Consider the following 25,158-nt stretch of genomic DNA (forward strand, 5'->3'; position numbering starts at 1 on the left):
ATGCCATCATGCCACCATCCAAGCCAAAACCATCTGAGATAGCAGCTGAAGCAAAGCGGATATGGCTACCGTACATCTGGAAGCACTACGTCAAGGACCCCAAGACTTCGTACGCGTACCCGGATTCATCTGCTATAAGAGTCGGTGCGGACAAGAGGTCGCGTAACAGGACACGGGTTGCTGTGTTAGAAGGTGACCCCATCACTCACGCAATGGGCTGGTACCAGAATGCCATTCGCGACCCCGTGTACAAGCATTGCAAACGCATACCGGTTGTCAACATGGCCAACGAGAGGCGTGCCGGAGGAGATTGGGAATCTGGCCTGACAGCACCCGAAGAATGCTTTGCAAGGAGAAGCAATCTCGTGCATGCGCTGACGATGCCGTGGAACGCGCAGCTGGGAAGAGACGAGAACCACTATCCAATACCGCAAAGAGGGGGTATATATTGCCCAGAAGTTTGTAAGTATCGGCTGCTTCTTGACCGGTCGTAACTGACACACAAAGTTGTCTTTCGAGGGGGCCCGGACATGGACTATGCTACTTTCCAAGAGATCGAAAAGCTACCAGTCATCTCAGTCGCTCCCGTGCGAGGACCAAGGCTCAACGAAGCAGGCAGCAGCTACTCGTTCGAACAGGAGAAAGAGCTGATGAAGGAGAAGATGAGAACAGTTCTACGAATTGCAGCGTATTGCGACCACAAAAACCTGGTCATAGGAGCTTTCGGCCTTGGGCCCATCTTCCGAAATCCCGCACGAGAAGTTGCGAAGATGTGGAGGATACTCCTGTATGAAGAGGAAGAATTCCGGGGCGTCTTCACAGACGTCGTGTTTGCCATTGACAGCAACATGGTGGGGCCGCCGGCCAAGACTGGAGTCTCAGACGTCGACATCTTCAGGGAAGAACTGGATCCTTCGACCATCTTTCCAACACGATATGGCTGGGGCTAGGCAGCGTCCTGAAACCCGAATGCGAACTGGCCGTCTGAAGCATGATGTCAGAGAGGGCAGGCGGCGAAATCGGACTAAAATCTCGGTTATCTGGGATGGCGTGGGTGCATGTGGGCTGCGGGAATCTCAAGATGCCAGCCAATCGCCAGCAATTCACACCACCCCTTTGGAATTGGCACTTCGCTTAGCGCCACGCTTACCTGGTCATCCACTTCCAGCCCATGTTTGCTTTAGCCTAGCCGCTTGCATCTGGACACGGACCGAAGTGTAGTGGTGAAAAAGCAACTCGAGCGGACTGGCATTGTAGGGGACGTGTTTCGTTTCGCAATTGTGCACCAAATGCCGACTAACCGGAGGAATCTGTTGCCTGCAATAGGCGTTGGCTGTGTTACGTGGCATGACGGCGGCCAGTGTTGGAGCATGCCGTTGTCTAGATGGAACATCGAGGGTTGATTGTGGCCGGTGCAAGGACATACCCGGTATAGAGACCTCTTCAGTCAATCTCCCGCTGCTCCCCGATTCGCTCCTGTCATGTGGTCGATAGCTGTAACACCACGACAGCAATACAAAGTCAATCTATGAGCAAACGGGCCCCCCCGTGGGTTGTGGACCTAAGCTGGTGACGACATTATGCAACTCCTGCTAGATCCGGGTCTTGGAAAGCTCTGGGATGCGCAAAGATGTTCAGTTACGCAGCGGTCAGAACACCCCTAATGCCTACGTTGTAGGTCGCGTACTGCGTGACAATTGATCTCTTGTAAGCACGACGCATGGTGGCGTTGGACTGTTACAGCACCCAAATACACCTCCGACGGTCGCCCAATATCTACATAGCCAATAACGTGGTCAAGTCGGAAGCATGTCAAGACTCGTGTCACAGGAATATGTTGATACGAGGTAGACAATTTTCGCGTTCTTGCGTAGATCCATGTCGTCAAGTTTTGCGTAGTTATTGAGCCTGATGCTGCCCGTCTTCGACGTAACGCGGCAGCAACATGCTGTCTGAGCCGATTCACAAGGTGTTACGAATAGTCCTATCAATTGGAGTGGTTAGTGGGTACACCTTTGCATGCACGGTGGCCGACATTTAAAATCGAACTTCTACGTGCCACGCCAGATCCTACCTGACGCAGGTGAGAGCAAAATTTCTGATTCAGCCATGACAGACGTGTTATAGCTTGAGTAACCCAGGGTAGAATACCTCAAATATGAGTGATGTACGCCCCCATCCTTCAAGTTGGCATGAGAGCCTGCCAAGACCACTCCAATGTTCGGTGTCGGCCACTGTGTTGCACAATCGCCTCACTCGACCAACTCACGGATATAGTATGGAATTTCAACGGCACGTGGCGAATGTATGCAGTGGTCGTGAAGCGGCGTTACTATTACAACTGCACTCTAGCCAGAGACAGCGATGCTGATGTGGTGGTACACATATTGTACAGTATGTCCAAGGTCCCTCGTCTACACCATGATCCACTCGATCTACCTGTTATTTCCCACGGGTAACTGAGGTGCAATGATTTCGCCGCCTTCGGCTTCGATCTTCTTTATGGTTTGCTCTTTTTGGTAATTGACGACTCGCTGCTTCTTGAAATATTCGACCTGTCAGCGCAATTAGCCGCCCGAATCCCCCAATACGATACAAATGAAATACCCAACTATGTGCGCAGTTCTTTTCGAAAGCTTGGTCGGCCGGTCCGCAAGCTTTCGCTGCCGCGTCTCTACCCTTCTTGGTGTTTACGCTGTCTAGAATATTGTTTCGGTCGAGGCACTCAAAGAAGGCGTCGCGCGATTCATAGCACTTCTGCCGCGTCGTCTTTGTCGGGGCCACAAATGCGCCGTCGGCGGTCTTCTTTGGACCTGAGTCGTCCGAGGATGATGAGAACCAACCCATTGTAATACGGATAGTTACTGAGTGATGGAGTCAGCAAAACATGTCCGCGCGCGATGTTGAGCCTGTGGCTTGGTAAAGCTGCACTTACGATCGAGGATGTACCTGGACTGGATTGCTTCGCGCGAGCTCAGTAGAGATCAGTTGTAGAAAAGAGCTCGGAGCTCGGAGCTAGGTACCGTACGCCAAGAAATCCGCCGTTGCGCTCAGGCACGGCCAACATGCGCGCAGTCAGACACCCCGTATACACACATCGCAGCATTCTGCACATATGCCCACCATACGATAGTGTCCTCTGCTTGGGCTCATGCCACGTCGTCGTCGTCCGCCTCGCCCCGGCGCGCTAGCAGATCTCTCTCCTACCCGCATCGCCTCCCAGATTGTTCTCCTCCAACTCGCCTACTATGCCTGCGCCGCCGTTCTAATCGTCTTCACCGCCCTAGTCGCCGGCAAGGAGGTTAGTACAGACCTTCTGTTTAGCTGGCAGAGCCTCCGCGGCGATACTACTGTTGGCTGGACCCTCGGTCTCGTCTGGGTGCTCAATAGCCTTACCTGGTAGGCTTCCATCGTTGTGACCTTGGTCTATTCTTCATGTTGACACGTTCCCAGCGTCGTCTTCATCTTTCTCCTCATCGCGCGCTCCAAGCTCGTCCTCGATTTCGCGCTTACAATACACTTCATCCACCTCATCGTCACCTCGCTCTATTCTCATGCCATCCCGACCAACCTCTTCTGGTGGGCGCTCCAGGCATGTAGCGCTACCCTCATGACGTCCTTGGGGGTATGGGCCTGCCAGTGGCGAGAGTTACGACCCATCAACTTCGGCCCTAAGACTGCCGCGAGGCAAGACGCCAGCGCTGTCGAGGAGAACCTTGGCGAGAGCAGAGGAAGGGGTAGGGGCAGGGGGAGAGATGGCGGGGAGATTATGAAATGGTAGGCATGGGTGGTGGTGACGACAACGTTTGATTTGGCGTCCATACTCTGTACTTGCATGGCAGCGGCGTTTTCTTTTGGGATAGAGCTCGGAGAATCGAGGCATGGGAGGACTGTTTGTTCGACCATATGTACGATTACAGGGACCTTTGACTACAACGTAACGGCTTTCCTATGTACTCGACCGTACTACGTTCACGGTGTTTTCGGAAATACCCTTGATTCAACAGTATCATCATAAGGGGTTTCCATGGCCGCCGATCTGCAATAAGAAATATTGACTGTAATACACATTATCTCGTTGTAATTGTACCAAAAAGAATGCGTTGCTAGGGTTATAAATACCTTTGCAACGTGGGGGGAAAGCGTAGAGCTTTGCGTTGGACTGAACATGGGACATGATGGGGGCCCGAGACTCTTGGTAGACGTTTACACATCCATAATTGTGAACTTTCACTACCGAGGTAGCTGATACGATTTTTTGTATATAATTTGCTTGGGCCATCACTATATATCCTGGTGGACCTGCAGGAATATGGAGCATGACATTTAGAGGCCGTTTAAACATCACGTGCGCGAGCTTCACCCGACTTGTAGAACGTGAGTGGGGAAAGCGCCAAGCTCGTCCCTCACCTTTACACCATAGCAAGAAAAATCTACAATGCAACCACGAGCAACAGATCACAAAGTACTTTTCGGCTACTGCGACGAAGTGGATAATACGCCGACATGAATTCGAGGGGCGGGCCGTATGGGCAGTGGCCGGCACGCAACCGAAACGGTCCGAGATCCGGGCCATTCGTGCCTGTTGCTGGCACCTTCTCTGAACCAGCGCCACGAACAATAGGATACCCCGTCCAAGACCCCAGACAGCCACACGTACCCAGCGCTGCGCATCATCTGTTCCCTCCACAACACGCCTATAATGGCGTACCGAGGATCCCCATCTCGAACGCAGAGTTCGAGCAGGCTCGTGCGACTTTCTCGGACTCTTCGTACCAGGAAACACTAATCGCTCCTCTATTCACCGAACCGGTGGAATATGAAGGTTTCATTCCAGCTCCAGGCCATGAAAATGACCATGTTGCCGCTCCTGATACGTACGACAACAGGCATTACGACTATGACTACGATACTTCTACCGAGGAGGATGACAGCGAAGATGAGCGAATCACGGCCGAAGCTGCGCTAACTCATGATCGAGAGGAAGATAAAGACTTCTCTTTGTCCGACGATGAGCTTGAGGAGAATCCTGAGGATTTCATGATTGTGGATGCTGACCTCTCAGAGGAAGAGACCGTTCCCAAACGCGTGAAATCCAAGGGCAAGGGAACGAGAGGAGGCCGGCGTGGTAGACCTCCTTTAGATCCGCGAAGCGGGTCAAGACCTATGGCACAGCGGGGTCGAAAACCCGGGACCAAGGGCAGGCCTAAAGGCAAGATCGGACCACGCCCTGTAGCAGATCCTGGACCCGAATTCAAGGATTTGCAACGACTGGCGAACGAAGCCTACATGAAGGAAGATTACGAGACCGCAATGAGCCATGCCAAAGAAGCTATAAAGCTGAATCCGGAAATATTCTCCGCTTACAGTCTGTTGTCGGAGATATACGCCGCTATGGGTAATGAGGAGGACTCTATAGGGACTCTGATGGGTGGTGCACCGACAAAACGCGATAAACATCTCTGGTATCTATTGCTCGAGCGAATCGAGAAGATCGATCCCGTTGACTATCCCAGAATGGACAGGAATATGAAAGACAAACTTTCCGTCTTGTGTCTGACGTCTATCATCAATCTTGATAGCGATGACTGGGATGCTCGCTATAAGAAATTAGAACTTGAAGTCCGGCGTCAGCGACATTCTTCATGTGTCATACTCTGCCGCAAGATGCTAAAAATACGGCCGCACGATACGCGCGTTCTGTCTACAATGGCGCAAATGGGAACAGCGAATGACAGACAAACGAGTCTTCATCTCTCCAGCGTCATTGAATCCTTTGAGTCTACAGTCAACCATTTCGTTGCACTCAACGATCCTTCGAACAGTGGATTGGACTTCGGCTTCCTATATGTTTACCTTGATCTTTTAGACAAGGCAGGGGACTACAACTACGCTCTATTCCGCCTCAAGACCCTCTCTCGATGGATCCAGAAGAGGGCCGCTGAAACTTACTGGGATGACCTAGACGATGACCGTGAATTCGACTTTGAAGACGTGCCACGACGCATAGCTGTAGTTGAGTTTGCACGACAGACGAAGAAGCGCCGAGGCAACTATGGAAAGGGATTGCCTTTGGAGATAATCATCAAGATGGGCCTATTCCGACTGCGCACAGTTCCACCAAATTTCGACGAAGCCATGCGGCACCTCAATCTGCTTTATCCGGAAGACGATAGCAGTGAGGAAACCCTGCTGTGGGAGGATACAAACCTGTTCGACACAGTGGCGAGAGCTCTCTTTGAGACCGATCATTACAAGGAGGCTTTGCGGTTCTACGAACCTCTTTACAGGCATAGCTTACTACCACAGACTCTGGAAAGCTACATTGGGATGTATACGTGCTACCGAGAAGTGGGGGACACAGGAAAAGCTGAGATCATTCTACCAAAATTGCATGATTGGAAGGAGACGAATTTGAAGGACTGGGCAACCTTGGCGAAGTTCTTCGAAGATCAAGGCATGATGGCCGAAGCTATGCGTCGTGCAGAAGTTGTCTTCCAGAATCGTGCTTCCTTGCTCTTAAGGGCCAATGGATTTCATCATTACGACGAACTCCGGAGGCATTTCTTCAAGGCGCGAAAGCAAGCCCGAGGCAAACATGGGGTTAGAAAAGCGCGTGTCAAGAAATACATGAAGAAGCTCAAAGCGGCGACACGTAACGATGGAGAAACCGATCAGGAGGAGAACACTACCGAGCGTCCTTCACTTGGACCATTGAAGGATAGACCGAAGAAAGGCTTGTTTCGCACGAAGGAGCGGCCTCTGGAGAAGAAGCCTCAGACTTTCATGCCGGTAGATGAGCCCAAAACCTTGGAGGGTACAGAAGTTCCCCTGACTGCCATCGATCACAACATCTTCCGCAAGAAGCTAAAAGATCTTGCAGACCACTATGCAGACGAGCTTGCGGCTGCTAGGCTCAAGCATCGTGAGATCACTGCTAGCTTCTCTCGGTTGGAAAAATTGTGCGACAATGCGGATGGCGGAGTCCGGTCTGCCTCCACCGAATATCTATCCATAGCCAGAGAGCTCATCGAGGAATTTTCGACATTTGATATTTTCTACTCTGACCGCCGACAGGCATTCCGAGGCTACTTCAGGCGCTTGGGTTCCGGAGACATCTGGAAGGAATCTGCTCTGATGATTCTGGCTGTAGGGGCAAACCGAGTGGAAGATGGTGAAGCGGATGTAGAGTTGAAAGAACGACCCGACACAACTCCGGAAGACTTCTTCGGTGTCCACTTCGACCAATGGGCCGAGGTCTTTTGTCGCTACGCTCTTCTTCTTGCTCGCGAAGGGTCGGAAGAACGTTGCTTCAATGTTCTGGACGTGGCCTTGCAGTCTAACGTATTCTACAAATCCCAGAAATACACTTGCAGCATTGAACTTTGTCGTCTGTCCTGCGCATTGGCTGTCGATGACTCCGTGCAAGTTTCTGCTAGCATTCGGTACCTTCTCAAGACGTATCCTTTTGGCACTGAGATCTTCCGCTTGTACAGCGCCGCGAATCGCCTATGCTCCGTTAGCGATGGCTACGCTACCGGAGCCGCAACCAAAGTCGTTATGAGGTGGATCAAGACAATCGACTATGCCCTGCTTGATCCGGAGAATCGTAAGTGGTACAATTTCGCAGGCGGTGACCGTACGCAATGGATGCAACAAACACTAAATTCCGGGCTTATTGGCCAAGTCAAAAAGCATGATCCTGCCCTATTTGCGCTGTTTGGACACCTTTTGATGTGTACTGGCTCGTATACGGCAGCTCTGAACTACTTCTTCCGGGCGTTCGCCATCACGCCCAAAGATCCGGTCTTGAACTTGTCGATCGGTGTCGCTTACTTCCAGCACGCACTGAAGCGCCTTTCAGAGAACCGACAGTACCAGATTCAACAAGGCATAGCATTCATTACGCGTTATTACGACTTGAGAACCATGGAGAAGGTCGGTGTCCATCAACAAGAGGCTGAATTCAATGTTGGCAGGGTGTATCATGGTTTAGGCCTTGTTGCTCAGGCCATACCTTACTATCAGCGCTGCATAACCCTGAGCGGTCTCCCTGAAGACCGGACTGTGGAGGATTTTGTGGCTGAGGCTGCTTATGCACTCCAAACTATTTACATGTTGAGTGGGGACTTTGAAGGGGCTCTCGAGGTAACGATGTCACATCTGGTCATTGAGTAAACGATATCAGGGAACTTCAGTGCGCAAGGATGAAACAGGACCTAGCCTCCGATTGCTTTGTTGATGTTCGATCCTTAGATGCGTCCCAACCTGGTCTTTAGGCACCGCATCCCTCCTCGTTTCCAGCATAAAGTGGCCTGTGTTTACCAAAGCATATCGGCGGTAGCGAAATCGTTGCTTGGGCCGCTATCCCTCTACCGTATGTATTGCTTTAAGCTCCTCGACAGGAGCGTCCACCCGGTAGTTCATAGTCTTGGTCAGATCGCCCATGAAGAAGCAAATGATGCAGGCCAGCGCTCCAAACGGTGCTGCAATCATGTACACGACCCTGATAGAGTCGGCGAGGGCATGCTTCTGTGCCGCTGAGCTAGCTGCCGCAATCTGTTCGGAGATATCAGCGACGTCGCCGAGCGCTGTTTCGTTGTTCGCTGAGAGCGCAGTCACTAGAGCTGAGACTGAGCTGGCAGGTAGGCCTGCCGCTAGTGCTGCCGCCGAAATGTACTGCGGGACAAGCCGTGTCGTCCGGTCCGTGTACGCAGCACTATATACTGCCGTGAAGACTGTAGCAGCTACGGCGCGACCTGAGGTTGTGACGGATGTTGCCGTAGCAATCAATGAGTGAGGCGCGGATAGCTGAACGCCTGCAATTATCAGGCACAGTGGAGCACCACAGCCAAAGCCAGCAAGCCCACATAGAACAGTGGCATTCACTCCCTGTCCAGGCTGTACGGTCGCCAACCCGATGATAGCACCAGTCCATAAGAGGTAGCCAACGAACATGGGCGTGCGGATCGATCTCAACCTCGTGGAAATCCAACCATAGGCCATGGTGGACACGGCGCAACCTATCCAGAAAGGTTCACCTCGGAGAACAAGTAAGAACGCATCTTGCTCGAAAAGACTGTCTGTCATGACCGGGTAGAAGATGATATATGAGAAGAGGAGTATGCCCTCAATCATGATGAGAACGACGCAAAGCGAGAAGGTGCGCCCTCGCCCATTGTCCCCTTGGAAGAGATCATGATGCAAGATCCCCGTGCGAGTGCCTTTCCATTCGTATATCCCGAACGCAATGCAAAGCACCACGCCAGCGATCAGGGTTCCGACGACGCGACTGCTATCCCATGGATAGAGACCACCTCCCAAGCTGATGCCGATCAAGAGTAGCGTCAGGCCAATGGTGAACAATGCAAAGCCGGTTAAGTCCAGACTCAGTATTTTCGCAGGTAGGCTCAGACCATCCAAGGAAGTGTGTCGTTGCGGGGGCCTGTACGCGAGCAGTATGCCGATTGCTGTCGCTCCCCAAAGCGCCATCTGAATCCAGTAGAACTTTCGCCATCCGTGTTCGGGATCAGCCCGCGTCAACGCACCAATTGACAATGGCGCACAGACTGCCGCGAGAGAAGAAGCGACATTCATGGCTCCTTGCACAACAGGTCTCCACCGCCGTGGCAATATCTCAGAAGGGACACAGTACGTTAACGGCACACTTGCGAAGCCGACTCCAATTAATGCTTGCGCAGTAACGAGTCTGCCAATGCTTCGACAACTAGGCGCAGTAGCGCTGCCGATGAACGATATGCAGCAAGATGAGACCAGCAATATTTTCCGGGCTTGAAAGACATCTGATGCAGAGGAGATCATTGGTCCGAGCACAGCTTGAACCAAAGATAGGGAATTCGGTATCCAGGTCTGCGACTTCGTAGCATCAATGGAGCGGCCGATGTGAGAGAGGACAGATGGAGGACCTTGCAAGGCGAAAACCTGGACAAAGTTGAGTAGGAACATTGCCGCAACTGCTATCCAGGTTCGGAAATGGAGCTCAGGCTTTTCCTCGATATTGTCATAGACAAGGTCGCCTCGGGAAGGAATGGCTATCTCAATTTGTTCTGCATGAGCGTGGTCTTGCTTGTTGCCGCCGCGCTGCTCAGCGCTGGGTGACATGTCCGGTTACTGGCAATAGTTCTGAACAGTAATGGATTAAGGGAAAGTTTTGAGGGTCGGCGTGGAAGCCTCGTGTTCTGGGTTGGCGACGAGGAGGGTAGGTAGTGCGGAATATAGCTTCCGCCTCCGCCGGCGCAGCTTACGCGCGACGAAGCTCCCTGCATAGGCACGAGAACGATGTTGGACCCAATTGGTATTTCGAGTAGCACGGAATGCCATAGAAGATGATTGGCAGAGATCCCCGAAAGATGAAACCGCACACATACCCCACGCAGCTTGCTTCGTACTCCATATTGAGCCATCGCAAATTTAACCATAGTTGAGTCAAACGCCCACCATGCGTACTATAGTTTACGCGTACAGTTCGTTTGATGCGCAGCACAGGCATTCACCGCAATGGGCGAGGCTAGCACAGGTGGTGCAACCGGCCAACCCGTTCCTACCTGCCGGGTTCCTTTCTTTTCTTTGGTCCGCCCGTATACCTACGCCGCGCTTCGGCTCCACCCACCCTGCTATCCAGTGAGCGTGTAGCGGACACGTTGTCCTGGGGCGATAGTGACGCCAACTCGGTCCACGGACAGATGTGATGCGGACTTCCGGTCGTGTGTGCGACATGACGCCCACTGTGCGTGTACACGACCACTGGTGGAGGCACATAGGATGTGTAATGACGAAGAGTTGCTTGCTATGAGACTTTCGTACGACACAGTCGACAGGATCGAGAAGTGTCGAAAGACCCAACTTGATGTGCACATGTCTGTTGTTTAGCATTAGAGCCCACACCAGTTCTCTGCCAGGAACCCAACGAGAGCGAGTTGATAGCGACAGCGTTGCGTTCGCATCCAGAAGAAATCAAATCGGCACTTCTGACCATTGAGTCCATCTAGCATACCAGCCTCGGACAGACGTTAAGGGACGAATGAAGTGACTGGCGAACCTAGTGGTCACGGTTTATCTGTTCGTACTCGCACGGAAAGTTCAGCTTCGATGATGTTAGAGTCATATAGAAGGATAATCGAAATTACATCTCACATACGACCATAGGACACTGAAAACTAGGCTTCCCGTCCGCTCAGCCATATATAAGCAGTGTACCGGCGGATTAGTAGTTGCGTGGGTGACCAGCAGCGAATACCCGCTGTTGTATGTTTTTTGTACACGTTGTGGGTCTGCACACGGGCGGTGTGTGCCTACGAGTAATGTAGCCGTGCACTACCAACATAGAAGACCTACCCTTGATACTATTCTACACGGCCTCGCTTCGCCTCACACAATCGGCATTAGAGATACCGCACTAGTCGTCCTGTCAAATAGATAATTATTACTCGACATATGCTTGGCATCAATTAGATACCGGTCAGTCTACGCGTCTTCTGCTACCAAAATGAAGATGTTCTGGTATAACTCAATAGATCTTGTCCGTTCGAAGCTGCTTGTTATTAGTAAATGCTCGTATCGGTCTGCTGTTAGTGCGCTGCTGGTTGGCGTGGGAGACGTTTCAGGAGGCCTCTAGAACTTGTCAACGATTTCTTCGTCAACACCTTCTACTGGTCACTCAATCTTGGATTGCGAAATCAGCCAACTTCTACTTAATAACACATAGTATTGAGTCAATGCCCGACTCTGTGTCATCATCGTGGAAGCTGTTAATATGCTTTGGGTCTCTTCGGCCGTAGGCGATGTCCTGACCAACTCCATCATTCCTGATACCGTAACATACGAGGTGGTGAGAACCTCATCCAATCTACTTGTTGTCGCGCCCTTTTCCTGGCTAGCAAGCGACTTGGCCGAGAAGTAAGCGCTCCTCGAGACTTGCTTTAGGCGGACAGACTATCCATGTGTTCGGGCAGTCGATCTGATGTCCCTTCAAGCTTACCCACTATCTAGGTTACTGTAGGTGAGTGACATGCGACAACGAGAAAGAGCTGGCTCGGCTTCAGAGTGTCAGGTCTTGGGAGAAGAAGTTGCGCTCATTTGTCTCGATATTTAAGATCACATTCAGCTTCTCTATAATCCAGGGATACTGAGCTGGCGACTCTGGCTTGTAGTGAGTTGGCCCTGTTATTCTCGGAGTGTCACAAATAGAGCCGCTGTCGTTGATTGGAAGCTGTGTGACCTTATCACATTGATTATACAGTAGCGGCCCTTAAGTACGTTGAGTACATTCGCCTGGTGTACCTAACTGCGCTTAAGCTCCCGGGTCCCTCACGCCCCATTTTCCCACCTCCTTCATAGCCTCTTCTCCACCCTCAGCGAGCCTTGCGTCCCCCAAGACACCCGCGATACATTTCCACCCGTCTCTTCCACCGCCCCACTTCAATACCTCGTTCTTGTACTTCTCACCGTTGGATCTCTCTACGCTGCCTTGCTTTCCTGGCTTTTGAAATACATCGCTCCATATCTTACCCGCGATGGCACGGTCGAAAAGGTAGCTGTAGTACGTTGCACCGTATCCGAAAAGATGCCCGAAAAAGCCTTGCCATGCGGTGCCAGCGGGCTCGGGAATGGAGGCGTTCGCATTGTAGATGTCGTGATAGACCTTTGAAGAGTCGAAGTTGGGGGATAGCGGAGTCTGGGAATGGTATGCTTGATCGAGCATAGCGAGGAGAATCTGGGCCTCTGTTTCTGCGGGCTGTGTCTTGATATCGATAGCTAGACGCTTTTCGAGAGCGGCCATGGGGAGGGGAGCGTCTGTTTCCCAATGGCGCGCGAACAGACCGAGGACGCTGGGGCAGGAAGCGAAGTGCTCCATTAGGACGGAGGGTAGTTCGGCGAAGTCAGTGGCGCATCGCGTGCCTGAGACGTTTTGGAGGGAGGTGCGTCCGAGGAAGGAGTGGAGTGCATGACCCATCTCGTGGAAGAGGGTGCGCACATCGTTGAAGTTGAGGAGGGTTGGACGGTTCTGTTGGCGGGAGAAATCGCATATCAACGCTATGGTAGGTAGCTGGAAGTACGAATTAGTCCCCTTGTTGTATGCGACGGCCATGCCGTCTGTGGCAGCTTCCACTGGCGAAGAGAATGAATGAGTCAGCTGGCTCATTTCTTCAACCTCCGAAGGGAGAATCTCTCGTGAGCAGCGCAATGTGAAGTGGGCTGGATTTGGAGTTTTGCCGTCGCGGGAAAAGAGGTCGCAGTACAGCACAGCAATGTGACCGTCCGTGTCAGAGACAACATCCAGTCGCCGCACTCCGTCTTCCCAAACTTCGCCGGGTTGTGTCTCGCGAGGGACAAGCCGGATGCCGTACAAGCGATCAAACAACCTCGACAGGCCTTGCATGACCGTCCCGACGGAAAAATAGGCTGACAAGAAATCCGGCGTCCGGATCTTGGTATCCATGCTCGAGAGCAGCTTAGATGTGTAGTAATATCTGTCCCAGGCATTGATTCTGTCCGGGGCATTGTCTAAGTGCGCGTCTGCTCGTTTGAGCTCTAGTAGCTCATCCAGCTCTTCGTTCACCTTGTGCTTGTTGTCCGCCATCAAAGCGTTTAGGAATTGATTGACAGCTTCAGGAGACTTGGCCATTTTGTTTTCCAAAGTCATGTGCGCAAAGGTTTCGTAGCCGGACAATTTGGCCAGCTCTGCTCTACTCTTCAACAAGCCCTCTAATCTCGAGATACTCGGCTTGTTTGCCGTTCGAACGGCCATGTAGATTTCTCTTCGAATTTCGGCGTCTTCCACATATCGTAGGGCCATCTGAGCCTCGTGGTTCATGGTCCCAATCTTGGTCTCTCCCCACTTTGTGAGCGCGCGTGCCATGTTCGGCTCCAGACCTTTCATCCTCTTGCTGTCAAACCGCAAATGGCTTGTTTCCGGACCCATTCTCTCGGTGAACTCGGTACCCACATGTGCAATCTCGCCACTGAGGTCTACGAAGCGCTGTCGCATGCCCTCTGGAAGGTTTATAGCACTTCTTGCAAAATCCTCGATTAATATGTTGGCAACGACACGCTCTTGCTCAGACCAACTGTCCCAGACCTCGGGCGTTGCGGCTGCCTTTTTGATCTGGTCGTTCAGTACCGTGGTGGTATTGAGCTGGTTCATGTACTGGAACATGATGGCATAGGCCTTGTGCGCTGCGATCTGTATCTGCCTGTTTGGATGCGTTCCCCTCACAAAATCGGCAAGATCGATGACCCTGCAGAGAAGGTCACTCAGTCTGTCTAGCTCCTTCACCATGCCTTTGTATTCTTCGACGCAGCTCGCGCTTGCCACCTTGTCTACTACAGCGTTGCATCTTTGGAGCGTGATGGTGACGAAGTCGACGAAGCCCTCGGGGCTCGAGAGATAGCGGTTTCCCACGATACCGGTTGGCGGGTTCTTCTTAGAAGCGCGTTGAAAGTCGTCCCAGAATCCTGGATTGTCGAATATCTTGCGCAGAGCATCATCGTCTTCTTTGGCTCGCGCGGTCGGGAGTCCGTATAGGTTCGAGGCTGGCAGCGGTGCAGAGTCGCGTGCGGCGGCGGCGGCGGCGGCGACGAAGTTGGGAGTTCCATCTGCGCTGTCTCTGCGATTGCTGCAGACAGCGCTGGCACACCCACGGCGCCGCTGATGGTCGCGCAAGCCGCTTCAGCATGCCGAATAGATGGGGAGGGAGCGCGCTGAAGGGAGCAAAGGTGGATGCTGCAATGCCTTCACATGGGTGTCCTCGGCAGGCGCAGGATCGGATACCATCGAAACCTTGCAGGGGTCCGGCGCAGTTTGGCTTGCTTTCTCCCAGACCTCAACACCACCCACGCAGCATCCCCAGCGCCATCCATTGCGCCTGCCCCGCACTCACAATGGCCTTTAGACCGCTGCTCCGGCAGGTAAGCTATTTGCTCTCCCTTTCTGCCTGCAAGCTGACCCTCGACAGCGCTTTGCTCCCGTCTGCGCCGCCGTTGCGGGCTCCGCCGCGCCTATCACGCTGGCTAACCAGCCCACCCACGACTCCCTCACAGATGCTGCGGTACGCGCTTGCATTCCACGGAGCTTTTTGATTGTCTGTCTCACACCTCCAGCTGAACCGGAAACCCATCTACGATGATGTGCCGCTGGACACGACCGCGCCCGCTCCCACGCAGCCTGCGGCACCCTCTACACCAGCCTCAGACGCTCCCTACCGCCCTACACCTACCGACCGCCTCGCCGTACAAATAGGGAAGGCGCGTCTCGCTCTCTACCAACAGTCCGCCCGCGCCGAGGACGGTGTCAACAATGCTTTGACCGAAACCCTCCGTCTGGAGCACTCGTTTACCTCCACCATTCGCTCCCCTGGCGCCACCGAAGGAGTCTGGCGAGAGAGTATTCCCGGGTGTATTATACGTCTTGGTCGCAAGCATGGCCGGAAGCATAGTGACACGTAATCGCAATATCCTCCTGCGAGCTACCGTACCGGCCGCCATTGGCATCGGTGCTGCATACGCCGTGCTGCCCATCACAATGAAGAACGTAGGCGACCTGGCATGGAAGTATGAGGAGAGGTATCCGGTATTGGCCGACGCCCACTTGCGGACTAAAGAGCGCCTTGCTCGCTTTTGGGAGACCGGAAAGGCACATTCAGCCATGTCCGTCGGCATGATCCAGGACAAGGTTGCCGAGACACGGTCGAACATGGAGGATTGGGTCAAGAAGGGGAGGTAAAGCTCGTCAGGTAGTAGAGTAAGTCTCAAAAGCCTGTTGGACCTTGTAACCGACTGTATCAGTACCATAGATGCGAGGATAGCCTGGATCTGCAATGAAACACCGTGAATTCCCTTTGTTATGCAATCTCCTCGAGGCCCAATTCCAACATACCTGAATTTGAAGATGCGCCACGTTCGTGTAGCGGCCATATCTGGTTGAATAGGTTGCTTGCATGACTTGGTATCATCAATTTTGCGTCTGTTGCCAGCTAGATCAGCGCACACATTAGTCGATATCAATCGATGACATGCCAGAGGCGAAAAAGGAAGATAGTCAGTTTAAATTTGCTCCGTTTTAAGTGTGAAATTTGTTTCTGATTGGCAACCCTTTTCTGCAATATCAAGGCTTCTTTGTATCTTTGAATGTCATCACTGGGGAAGCGAACAGACAAGTTGTCTTTTCGAATGTCGCACACTTTGTTCCCTTAATAGCGAAGCGCCTTGCACTTGAGATGCATATAGCGCTAAATAGCGGATCATGGTGTACATCTGCCGTCGGACCGCTCCTACCTTCGCCGCACATAAGCAACTGCACCTTCACTCGTCCACCGCAGCAGTCAGCGATGCGTCCCTTCATCTCTCGCTCGATGATTGCGACACAATACGGCACATGCTTCATGACAGAGCTACAAAACACCCTTAAAGCACTCGCTACGATATTGTGCGGACCATCTTCCCAGGCGCAATACCCCAGCACTCGCAAGACGCCTTTCACAACCACTTCCAACCTCCCGTGGCAGCTGCACGGTGCGCGTGCCATGGCGACCGATCAGCTGGTAGCAACAGTGGATGAAGTCTCCATTGGCAGATCGCATGCGTTAGCGTAAGCTCTCGCCTTCAATGAACCCGCTTATATTCACAAGAAGCCCAGCCTTCGAGACAAGATATATCAAGATCCTCGTAAGTCAAGATATGGTAGTCTCTCTTGTGTGCTGACAATTCGATCGAGGCTCAGCAAAGACATGCTGAGCGCCAAGTTCGACAATGGCGACCCAGAGAGATCTGGACATTACGCCAACGTCATCTACACCAGCAAGACTCCTGGCCTTCATGGCCTTCAGCTTTAACAAGAGAAGGACAGGAACACAGATATATTGTTCCTTGGAATAGAAAGCGCTCTGTCGCCTCTATATGCTTGACGAGAAGCTGCAGACTTTCGAAGCCCATGAGTAGCCGGTCAACGCCATGGATTTCCTCGCGACGGCGCGCGTAAGATGACTGTACATCACCCGCCAGGTTTAACGTCGAAGCAATCGACATCGTGTACGAGGGCACACCGGGTCCATGTCGTGGTAGAGTACTTGGTGGGATGGCGACCCGGGAGACCTTTACGGACCATACGAAACAGGTGGGGATGGCTATCGTCGAGGGTTTCTTCGGGTCTGGCGGCGGACGCGCTGCGGTTCAGACGACCACCCGAATCAGGCCAGCCCTAACGTGATGCCCGTATACTTCACTGGCTATCATCATGAGGAGGAGGTAATTAATGTGTTCCTTGACGTTGTAGTTTCGCACCACCAAGCAAGGTAAGCGTCAAACAAGTATAACAAGCACAGCGAGTCTCTAGGAGCAACTTTGAGGTCCGGTAACTTAGTGGCCATGTTCGAGTTCCTCTGGAGATATCAAAATCGTTGTTAGATAGAAGATACTCGGACAATGATACATGTATCGACAGGGGTTTGTAAGAGGGCCGTGATGACTATCGTGGCTCATTTGGACAATTTTTCTTCTAAGTGGATTGGAACCTTTGACATAACGGAGCCAGGGATGTGGTTGTGGCACACACTTGCAGTCGGGGACCTGTATGGGCCATGAAGATTTGGGTTTGTTAGCTTCGCCTGCAAAAATTCATTGGTCCCGTTGCGACATTACGACAGCTCATCCGAGCATCTGCAAAGTTGCTTGACCCTTTTTTGATGGCACTGACATTCTCTTGTCCCCGTCCAGACTACTAAGCTTTGGTGCGTGGCGACCTCACTGTAGCTCTTTGACACGTCGACGCTTTACCACGCTATGCCACATAAGTCAGCAGCCCCGCTTACCCCACCTGGTTCCATTTGCAACAGAGATCGCTCGAATTCCGCACGTAGAGTTCTTTTTGCAATCTATATATATGGTATAATTTCAAAAAAGCGATATTGATCTGCAAAAAGCAACGATCGTTTGGTCTGCTGGTTTGTCAGCAGCTATCTTGGCCGAGGCAAGTCCACTGCTGTCTTCTTATTTGCCACAATCACTAACATTCTAGCAGTGGTCTAAGGCGGTAGATTTAAGATTGCTCAAATCTCTACTGGGGAAACCCGCGTGCGTTCGAACCGCACAGATAGCAACATCTTTTTGCTGATGATAACGAGTTCGAAGTGCTCCCTGCTGTCGGTCTCTTCCATCTCGAGGTCTTTTTTGCGCCCCTTAGAATTATGTTATTGTGAACGCTACGTGTGTAGGCGATGGACGGAGTAAGACGCGATATATTCATGGGGCTTGTACCACCCATGCAATATGTCAATCAGTCAACGCGGTATTGAGGTACGTACTTGCCTGTCACTGCGTATGCAGAATTACCCATCTACTTCGGAGAATCATGCCTTCTAACTCTTCCGATTTAATCAGCAGACAATGTGGCCGATCACCTTATACTCGACTGCATTCAAGAACGTGCAACGCACACGGATAAGTCATAATAAATTTCTAACGGCACTCTGCCTCTCACATAATCTTGAAAGTTGCCCATAAGCTTGCTGAAAAAGCATCAATGCGTCAGGTCTTAATCAGGTTGAGTAGAGCCATAATGCGTCTCCAAAGATTGAATACGGTATGGCCGACTTTCACGTTTACGCAAGAGCCTGCATCCGCAGTGGAATTGGTATGGAGGAATGTGGCACCTGGCAGCAATCTTGCTCGTAGAGATCACACCTGCACTTTAGGCGCCATTTCCAATGTCGTTTGATGGTGAAGGTGCGAAATGCACGAAAGGTACAAGTGACGCGGCTCCAGGGCCATTGACGCTTCAATGTTACATAAGCAGGCTTGGCAAGGTCACATTGGATATCTCACATGCAAACTCTTGTGACTTCCATCGATGTCAGCGATGTGATGATCTACTCAACACGGAGCTTCGGCACCGCGTCACGCACTCTCTCACACCGTGTATCTTGCTTACTAGAACACAGACCAGCATGGTGCCCGGCGCGATCCTACCGTTCGACCGCGACAGCCTACCGAAAGATTGATTTCGCACAGAAACAGGATCCTGAAGTGGAGGTAACAACGAAGGGAGAGAACAATCCGGAAACACAGAAGGCATACCAAAAGGGCACAAAGAAACATGCGACCAAGACATCGTCCCTGCGGCGGGTTGCTGTTGAGGCACAACGGTCGAGACAGGGCTTCGTGAAGGGCCGAGGAAGCAAGCGCTTCGTGGACCCGCATGTTGACACAAAGGTAAGGGACGATTACACTAGGGAGCAAGGAATTCCAATCGCATTCTGACTATGCATGCAGACTGTCACGGCGTACTGCGCGGCGGAAACCTACAACATATCCACGGCGGCTCGCTTGGTCAAAGCTCAAGGCTATGAGCTCGACCCTCTACAAACCGGCTTATATCCGCAAGTCATCCATGTCCAAAGACGGGAACGACCCTCGGAAGTAAAGGACTCGCAAGAGGGCGACATCTTCATCTTTCCATCGGGAACGATGGTCACTTGGAATGTGAGAGAACGCGAGGCACTGCATCTGGTGAATAGGGTTCTGCCTGCTGCAGCAGACTGTCCACACCTGGATTTGCTGGAGACCGAGGACTTGGAATACCTTGAAGATCCAACAAGGGAATCGAGTGAGGTCGTTGGTGACACAATCATTCTGGGCACAAAAGCCGAACACGGCGGCCAAGATGCACACAAGGAACCCCTTGTGGAGGACACGGAGCAACGTCACGAGATCGACACTGTCCTTGCCAAGATTGCTTTCTCGTCCGGTCTTGCTCGCTCCACCAAACTCGCTATTCTGGAAACGCTTCTGAGCTCTTACCAGGACTCCACACGCGATATTCCCATTATGCTGGCCAAGGGTAATACCAAGACGTTGGGCAGGAAAAACGTCTCCTTCACACGCTCCTTCATCCTCCGCAAAACAGGCGAACTCCTCAATATCCGTGCACAACTTAACCTGTACTCGGAGCTTACCGACTCGATGCCTGATATCTTTTGGGATAGCCGACACGAGCTAGGGCTAGGAGAGTACTATGATCAAGTGGGACGCGCATTGGACGTGGGTGTGCGCATCAGAGTGTTGAACGAGAAGATCGGCTTCGCGCAAGAGATCGCAAGCGTTCTGCGGGAGTCGCTGAGCGAGAAGCACGGCTTGAGGCTAGAATGGGCAATTATTGCTCTGATCGCGGTTGAGGTGGTATTGGAGTTCTACCGTCATTGGACAGATGCGGAGGAAAGGAAGGACCCTAGAAGCACGGAGTCGCTGCTACGGCAATATCTCATAAGGATAGGTGATGGTCCAAAAAGAGATATTACTTAGTTTAGATACCCCGCTCAATAGAATCTAGATTTTCCAGTTCACAGCATGGAGACGGACGTTTGCCTGCATGAGACTCCGATTCAAGGCGTACATAACGTTCTCATAATCCGTTACCGCGGCAGTCGCGGGCCACGCCGGCTCCATTTGCTGCAAGGAAACGAAATTGAAGTCGAAGGCAGCTTCGTAACGCCTGCGCGGGTCCCCAGGTACTGGCCGTTTGTCAAGTTGAACTCGGCGCAGTCTTAAATTCTCGTTTGTCCCTGCCCAAAACTCAATTGCAGTTCTGTCTCGCAGCGACGTACAGGAGGGTCATCGGTGAAAAAAAAAAACCTATTGTCCCGTGCCAGACTCGAACTGGCGGCCTTGGGATGTCTGCTACTTCGAGCAGTCATAGTAATAGAGCTATGAGACCCACGTGATAACCAACTACACCAACGAGACGTTAAGAAAACCTACGAAGTCAAGGTTATTCTCGTTTGATGACAAATCCGCAAATTAGCATATTCATGTAGGACATCGAAACAGCGGAAAGATGGGCCAGCGAAAACAGGGCCTCAAACTTTAGCGTCGTTGGTGGTCTCGAGGACGAGTCAACTCTCGGCCCAAGATTGATATCAAGTGGGGTATTGCAAGCGCCAAGCTACAAAGGATACGCAACCCTACCCTCGGTTATTTTGACAGCAATCGAACGTTTCAACGAAATCAGAGAAGCGCGGTCGCCACGTATCCTTTCACTGGTCATTAGTAAAGTCAACCACAAGCTACATGACTGCACACATCAAAGGCGCGCAACTAAGCAAACTCAAGCACGTCGCTCGGTGGTGCGAGACTGGCATCTCTCGCTGACTGATGACCATTTGAGGATTAAAAACGTCCAAGTACCCGGAAGCAGAACTGAAAAGCCCTGCGCATAAAGGGCTGTGCTGTTTAGTCGGGCAACCCGGCGTCTTCATTAGTTGATGTGTCGGGTAGGGTCGGTGTAGTCGAGCATGTATGGCCGCATCATGGCTGAGGGCGCTTCATGGCTCAACATATGTCCAAGATAGAAGTTCCAAACAGTCGTTGTTCAATATGGATGTTCTAAAGAGTCTCGTGGTCAATAATGTTACATAGTCTCGGCACGAGTACGACCGACAATACCTATTATAACACGATATACACACAAGTCTACAGATACCGTTAACAACCAGGCTTTTCATGCAATATGTGAGCGCAAGCTTTATGCGATGACTCCAAACGCCTCGCCAAGATTTGATCAAAGAGGCGTTATGTTGAAACACAGCAGGCAAGCCCTGCAAGCTCAATCTTACGCAGAATCTTGACTGCTTCCCTTTTGGCCTCAAATCATGGACCAAGTCTTTGGCCAACGTCTGGACTTCTTGGTTCCCTTGCCACAGACCCTAAGGGCACCGCCGTAGGCAATACACCGTAGCGTCCGTAGGTCTTCTGGTCTACGCTCACATAGTGAGGTAGCCTGCCCAGTAGGTTCAACTTGGTTTCAACCCATCGCAAAATCTTTTCGTGAGGGACGAGGAACTTTATGTAGCCGGTTGCCCAGACATACCCAATTGCGGCACCGCAGAGGTGGCCGAGGAGGGAAACATTAGGGACAAGGAACGAGGTCATGAGGACGAGAATCAGGGGCGTCGTCCAAGTGGGGATTTTGTACGGGCCGATGCTGTATGAGTGTCAGCAAGTGCAGGGTCGTGTCAATGGCTGAGGGAGTTCGGCACACCTAAAGTTGGGGTTCGCCTTTTGTGTCTTCATAGCCTCGGACGCGAGGAGTAGGAAAACCCATACACTGTAATGTGCGCAGTCAGCATCCAAATATCGGAGAAGGGAATGCTTGCAGCGTGCCTCGACCCCATTACTGCCGTATTGCCCCTCAATATGAACTTCTCCAACAAAAGATACAAGCCGCCCGGCAACAGACCAAAAGCTACCGTCTTGTCAACCATGGCATCCTCGACAGTGTCGATGGGCAGCCTTACGTCCGGTGAACAGGGATAATGTAACGATGGTACCGAATTCGGCTTCGAAGCGCTCAAGGAGAGGCGTGATGGCGAAGACGTCGAAGAACATGTGGAAGAAGCCAAAATGGGTGAGAGGAAATAGATTGAGCCGGTGCACTATAGAGATACCGTCAGCTCAAAGTGTTCTTAAAGAAGTCCAAATAAACATATCCACAGGTATCCCGCCTTCGCCTCAGCTCTTCAAGGGTATTCCGTAGTCCCAAGCGTTGCATCCGCGCTCTTCCCACAGGAACGGAACGAATCTCCATGTCGGACGAGCGGAACCATTTCGAACAGAGAATCACATACTCTGTGTCAAGTCGAACTTGTCAGGGCTCAAAGACCCAAGCTCTCTCAGCCAAGGGAACGGTATCGCCGCAATCCATAGTCCTACTATCGCCGTGACCAGTAACCGCGTCGCGAGTGGTAACCGGAAGATGTACGAGCGCAACCGCAGCGGATTAAACTGCGGGAGGGATGGCATCGCGGGGGTCGAAAAAGGACGTGAGCAAGAGACAAGGAAAGTGTTCAGCAATGGACGCGACTCGAGATCGGCCGCGTGAGAAGAAGTCAGGGTCGGAGGTGTGCTAACGCCGACGTTCAGAGAACTGGCAACATTTGAACACAGCAAGCAGGTAAGCTTCGACACACCACCAACAGGGTGAGGCGCGGGCACAATGGCCCTGCTAGGTGGGCAGCACTTCCAACCCTGCAGGATGCATGCTGACATCGAACTTTAGCTACGCTCCTTGCGCTTCGAAACGATGCCCGCATTCTTAAGATTCCCCCGTACCTCTCCGCCTTCCTCATACTTATCGGCGTCGCATGGCTGCTCGTCCTCCCGCTGGACGAATACTCGCGCAATACCTATGTCTCTGAGAATGCGCTTCTGCCGGGTCAGGTGCACACGTACTTTACGGGCAGCGAACACGACGTGTTCAGGGCTTATAGACATGAGGTTGCGGGCCTGGTGGACCTTCCGGCACAGCAGTATGCATCCTCTGCACGCGCCTGTGGAAGGAGCAAAAGCTGATCCGTGATTAGGCGAAGCGACAAGCTGAGCGAGCTGCTCCGGGCTTCCAATCTCAAGGTTGCGACGCAGAAGTACACATATACCCCATCCGGCCGCAACATCTCCGATGAGAATGTCTATGCCGTGCTGCAGGGCCCCCGCGCCGATGCTACAGAAGCCATTGTACTCATGGCGTCACTTAAGACCATGGATGGCGAGCACAACTATTCCGGCGTCGCGCTGGTCCTCGCGCTCGCCCGCTACTTCAAGAGATGGAGCTTGTGGAGCAAAGATATCATTTTCCTGATTTCCGGAGACAGCACGAGCGGACCGCAGGCCTGGGTTGACGCATACCATGATGCACATGATCCGACTACGATTGAGAGCCTCGCCCTGAAGAGTGGTGCACTCCAGGGTGCCGTTGGTGTCGAATATCCTGCGGGGCCGTGGGGCCACAGATATGACAAGCTACATATTGTATACGACGGCACGAATGGACAGCTTCCCAACCTCGACCTCTTCAATACCGCCGTTAATATCGCCTCCGGTCAGATGGGCATAGGCTGCACCCTCCAGCGCATGTGGCATCACGGCAACTCATATCCAGAGCGCTTGCAGACGATGCTACGAGGCATGCTCTCTCAAGGGCTTGGACATGCCACCGGACCGCATAGTGCATTCATACCATACCATGTTGATGCTATCACACTTGTCACTGTGGGTGACGGATGGCATGACGAGATGGGCTTGGGGCGCACCGTGGAGAGCTTATTCAGGAGTCTCAACAACTTGCTTGAGCACCTGCACCAAAGCTTCTTCTTCTACCTATTGCTCGAAGCTAAGCGCTTCGTCAGTATAGGGACGTATCTTCCGTCTGCTATGTTGATTGCTGCCAACTTCAGCATCACCGCCATCGCGCTTTGGGTTCGTAGTGGACGCCCACAGGAGCCCACACCGAACCCCGCTGCTACGAAGCCCGTCCCCAGATCTGCTTCTCAGGACGCTGCCACGGAATCGGACCATAAGAGAAAGGAACAGGAACAATCGCAGCAAGAAGATGAGAGGAAAGCAGTCGAACACTCTACTGTAATAGCAATCAAGGACGGCGCCACCGCCATAATTCCTACCGAAGTCTTACAAATCTCTGAGCGCCCGCTCTTCCTGCCAACAGCCTTTGTCATAATTGCTCACTTTCTGGGCCTTATCCCACTCGCCGCCTTCAATCACATTCCAGTCGAAGAGCTTCGGTCCTCCTTCCTCCTCGCCGCAAATCTGACCACCCTCCTGCCTCTCGCAACCGCCTACTTCCTCTCCCAATTCAACCGACCCACACATCAAGAGTCTACCTTGATTCACTGTTTCAGCCTGCTCTTCCTTGGCATGTACCTCTCTGCTCTCGCCACACTGAACTTTAGTCAGAGCCTGATAGTCGGCTTGTTGACTGCCCCACTAAGTTTTGTGCGAAGGGGCAAGGGAGGGTTGGTCACTGCGCTGCAGTTTGCGCTACTGGTAGCTATCAACCCGGTCATGGTGGTGAATAGTGCAACATATTTGAGTAAGGTTGAGTTGTTGGATGTGTTAGTTAAAGCAGCAGAGGGATGGCACATCTGGGGGATGTGGACCCAGGTCGTGGTATGGCTTGTTTGGTGGCCTGCGTGGTTTTGTGGCAGTGTCGTCGTTGCATTGGGATTGTTCTGAGGGGCTGAGTGGCATCGAGATATGAGCATTGAGAGTTTGCCGCACAAACGTCAGGCATCCAATTATGATACCACATAGAGCATCAGTGAATTGTCGAACGGTCATAAGGGGGTTGTCGGTTCA

General features: G+C 52.2%; 10 protein-coding genes and 2 non-coding genes across 12 annotated transcripts; 7 read left to right on the forward strand and 5 right to left on the reverse strand.

The window, feature by feature from the left end:
* Positions 1-8: 8 nt before the first annotated feature.
* On the forward strand, positions 9-950 carry N0V89_009663 (uncharacterized protein; the record flags this gene model as incomplete). The annotated part of the gene is made up of 2 exons (XM_056218414.1): positions 9-462; positions 508-950. 2 exons carry the CDS (start codon positions 9-11, stop codon positions 948-950), a joined length of 897 nt encoding a protein of 298 aa, XP_056067679.1.
* A 1,485-nt stretch (positions 951-2,435) lies between these two features.
* Positions 2,436-2,847, reverse strand: N0V89_009664 (uncharacterized protein; the record flags this gene model as incomplete). Its single annotated transcript, XM_056218415.1, has 2 exons — positions 2,436-2,555; positions 2,608-2,847. 2 exons carry the CDS (start codon positions 2,845-2,847, stop codon positions 2,436-2,438), a joined length of 360 nt encoding a protein of 119 aa, XP_056067680.1.
* Positions 2,848-3,151: 304 nt separating this feature from the next.
* Positions 3,152-3,781, forward strand: N0V89_009665 (uncharacterized protein; the record flags this gene model as incomplete). Its single annotated transcript, XM_056218416.1, has 2 exons — positions 3,152-3,399; positions 3,454-3,781. The coding sequence occupies 2 exons, from the start codon at positions 3,152-3,154 to the stop codon at positions 3,779-3,781; spliced, it is 576 nt and encodes a 191-aa protein (XP_056067681.1).
* Positions 3,782-4,506: 725 nt separating this feature from the next.
* On the forward strand, positions 4,507-8,178 carry TFC4 (transcription factor TFIIIC subunit tfc4; the record flags this gene model as incomplete). Its single annotated transcript, XM_056218417.1, has 1 exon — positions 4,507-8,178. The coding sequence occupies one exon, from the start codon at positions 4,507-4,509 to the stop codon at positions 8,176-8,178; it is 3,672 nt and encodes a 1,223-aa protein (XP_056067682.1).
* A 186-nt stretch (positions 8,179-8,364) lies between these two features.
* N0V89_009667 (uncharacterized protein) lies at positions 8,365-10,122 on the reverse strand (the record flags this gene model as incomplete). Its single annotated transcript, XM_056218418.1, has 1 exon — positions 8,365-10,122. The coding sequence occupies one exon, from the start codon at positions 10,120-10,122 to the stop codon at positions 8,365-8,367; it is 1,758 nt and encodes a 585-aa protein (XP_056067683.1).
* Positions 10,123-12,310: 2,188 nt separating this feature from the next.
* Positions 12,311-14,696, reverse strand: OCT1 (Mitochondrial intermediate peptidase; the record flags this gene model as incomplete). Its single annotated transcript, XM_056218419.1, has 2 exons — positions 12,311-14,621; positions 14,662-14,696. 2 exons carry the CDS (start codon positions 14,694-14,696, stop codon positions 12,311-12,313), a joined length of 2,346 nt encoding a protein of 781 aa, XP_056067684.1.
* A 205-nt stretch (positions 14,697-14,901) lies between these two features.
* N0V89_009669 (uncharacterized protein) lies at positions 14,902-15,742 on the forward strand (the record flags this gene model as incomplete). Its single annotated transcript, XM_056218420.1, has 4 exons — positions 14,902-14,928; positions 14,976-15,068; positions 15,121-15,403; positions 15,456-15,742. 4 exons carry the CDS (start codon positions 14,902-14,904, stop codon positions 15,740-15,742), a joined length of 690 nt encoding a protein of 229 aa, XP_056067685.1.
* A 2,276-nt stretch (positions 15,743-18,018) lies between these two features.
* N0V89_009670 lies at positions 18,019-18,112 on the forward strand. The gene has a single exon. It is a non-coding gene; the product is annotated as a tRNA-Leu (tRNA).
* A 750-nt stretch (positions 18,113-18,862) lies between these two features.
* Positions 18,863-20,313, forward strand: N0V89_009671 (uncharacterized protein; the record flags this gene model as incomplete). The annotated part of the gene is made up of 3 exons (XM_056218421.1): positions 18,863-18,873; positions 18,954-19,224; positions 19,285-20,313. 3 exons carry the CDS (start codon positions 18,863-18,865, stop codon positions 20,311-20,313), a joined length of 1,311 nt encoding a protein of 436 aa, XP_056067686.1.
* Positions 20,314-20,647: 334 nt separating this feature from the next.
* On the reverse strand, positions 20,648-20,754 carry N0V89_009672. Its single transcript has one exon. It is a non-coding gene; the product is annotated as a tRNA-Met (tRNA).
* Positions 20,755-21,657: 903 nt separating this feature from the next.
* Positions 21,658-22,809, reverse strand: RBD2 (putative rhomboid protease; the record flags this gene model as incomplete). Its single annotated transcript, XM_056218422.1, has 5 exons — positions 21,658-21,991; positions 22,049-22,114; positions 22,171-22,252; positions 22,305-22,442; positions 22,635-22,809. The coding sequence occupies 5 exons, from the start codon at positions 22,807-22,809 to the stop codon at positions 21,658-21,660; spliced, it is 795 nt and encodes a 264-aa protein (XP_056067687.1).
* Positions 22,810-23,002: 193 nt separating this feature from the next.
* Positions 23,003-25,035, forward strand: GAA1 (Glycosyl phosphatidyl inositol protein transamidase complex subunit; the record flags this gene model as incomplete). The annotated part of the gene is made up of 3 exons (XM_056218423.1): positions 23,003-23,015; positions 23,066-23,315; positions 23,370-25,035. The coding sequence occupies 3 exons, from the start codon at positions 23,003-23,005 to the stop codon at positions 25,033-25,035; spliced, it is 1,929 nt and encodes a 642-aa protein (XP_056067688.1).
* Between the last annotated feature and the right edge of the window lie 123 nt (positions 25,036-25,158).

Source organism: Didymosphaeria variabile, assembly GCF_027946475.1.
Source record: "Didymosphaeria variabile strain IMI 356815 chromosome Unknown scaffold_7, whole genome shotgun sequence".
Classification (NCBI taxonomy): domain Eukaryota; kingdom Fungi; phylum Ascomycota; class Dothideomycetes; order Pleosporales; family Didymosphaeriaceae; genus Didymosphaeria; species Didymosphaeria variabile.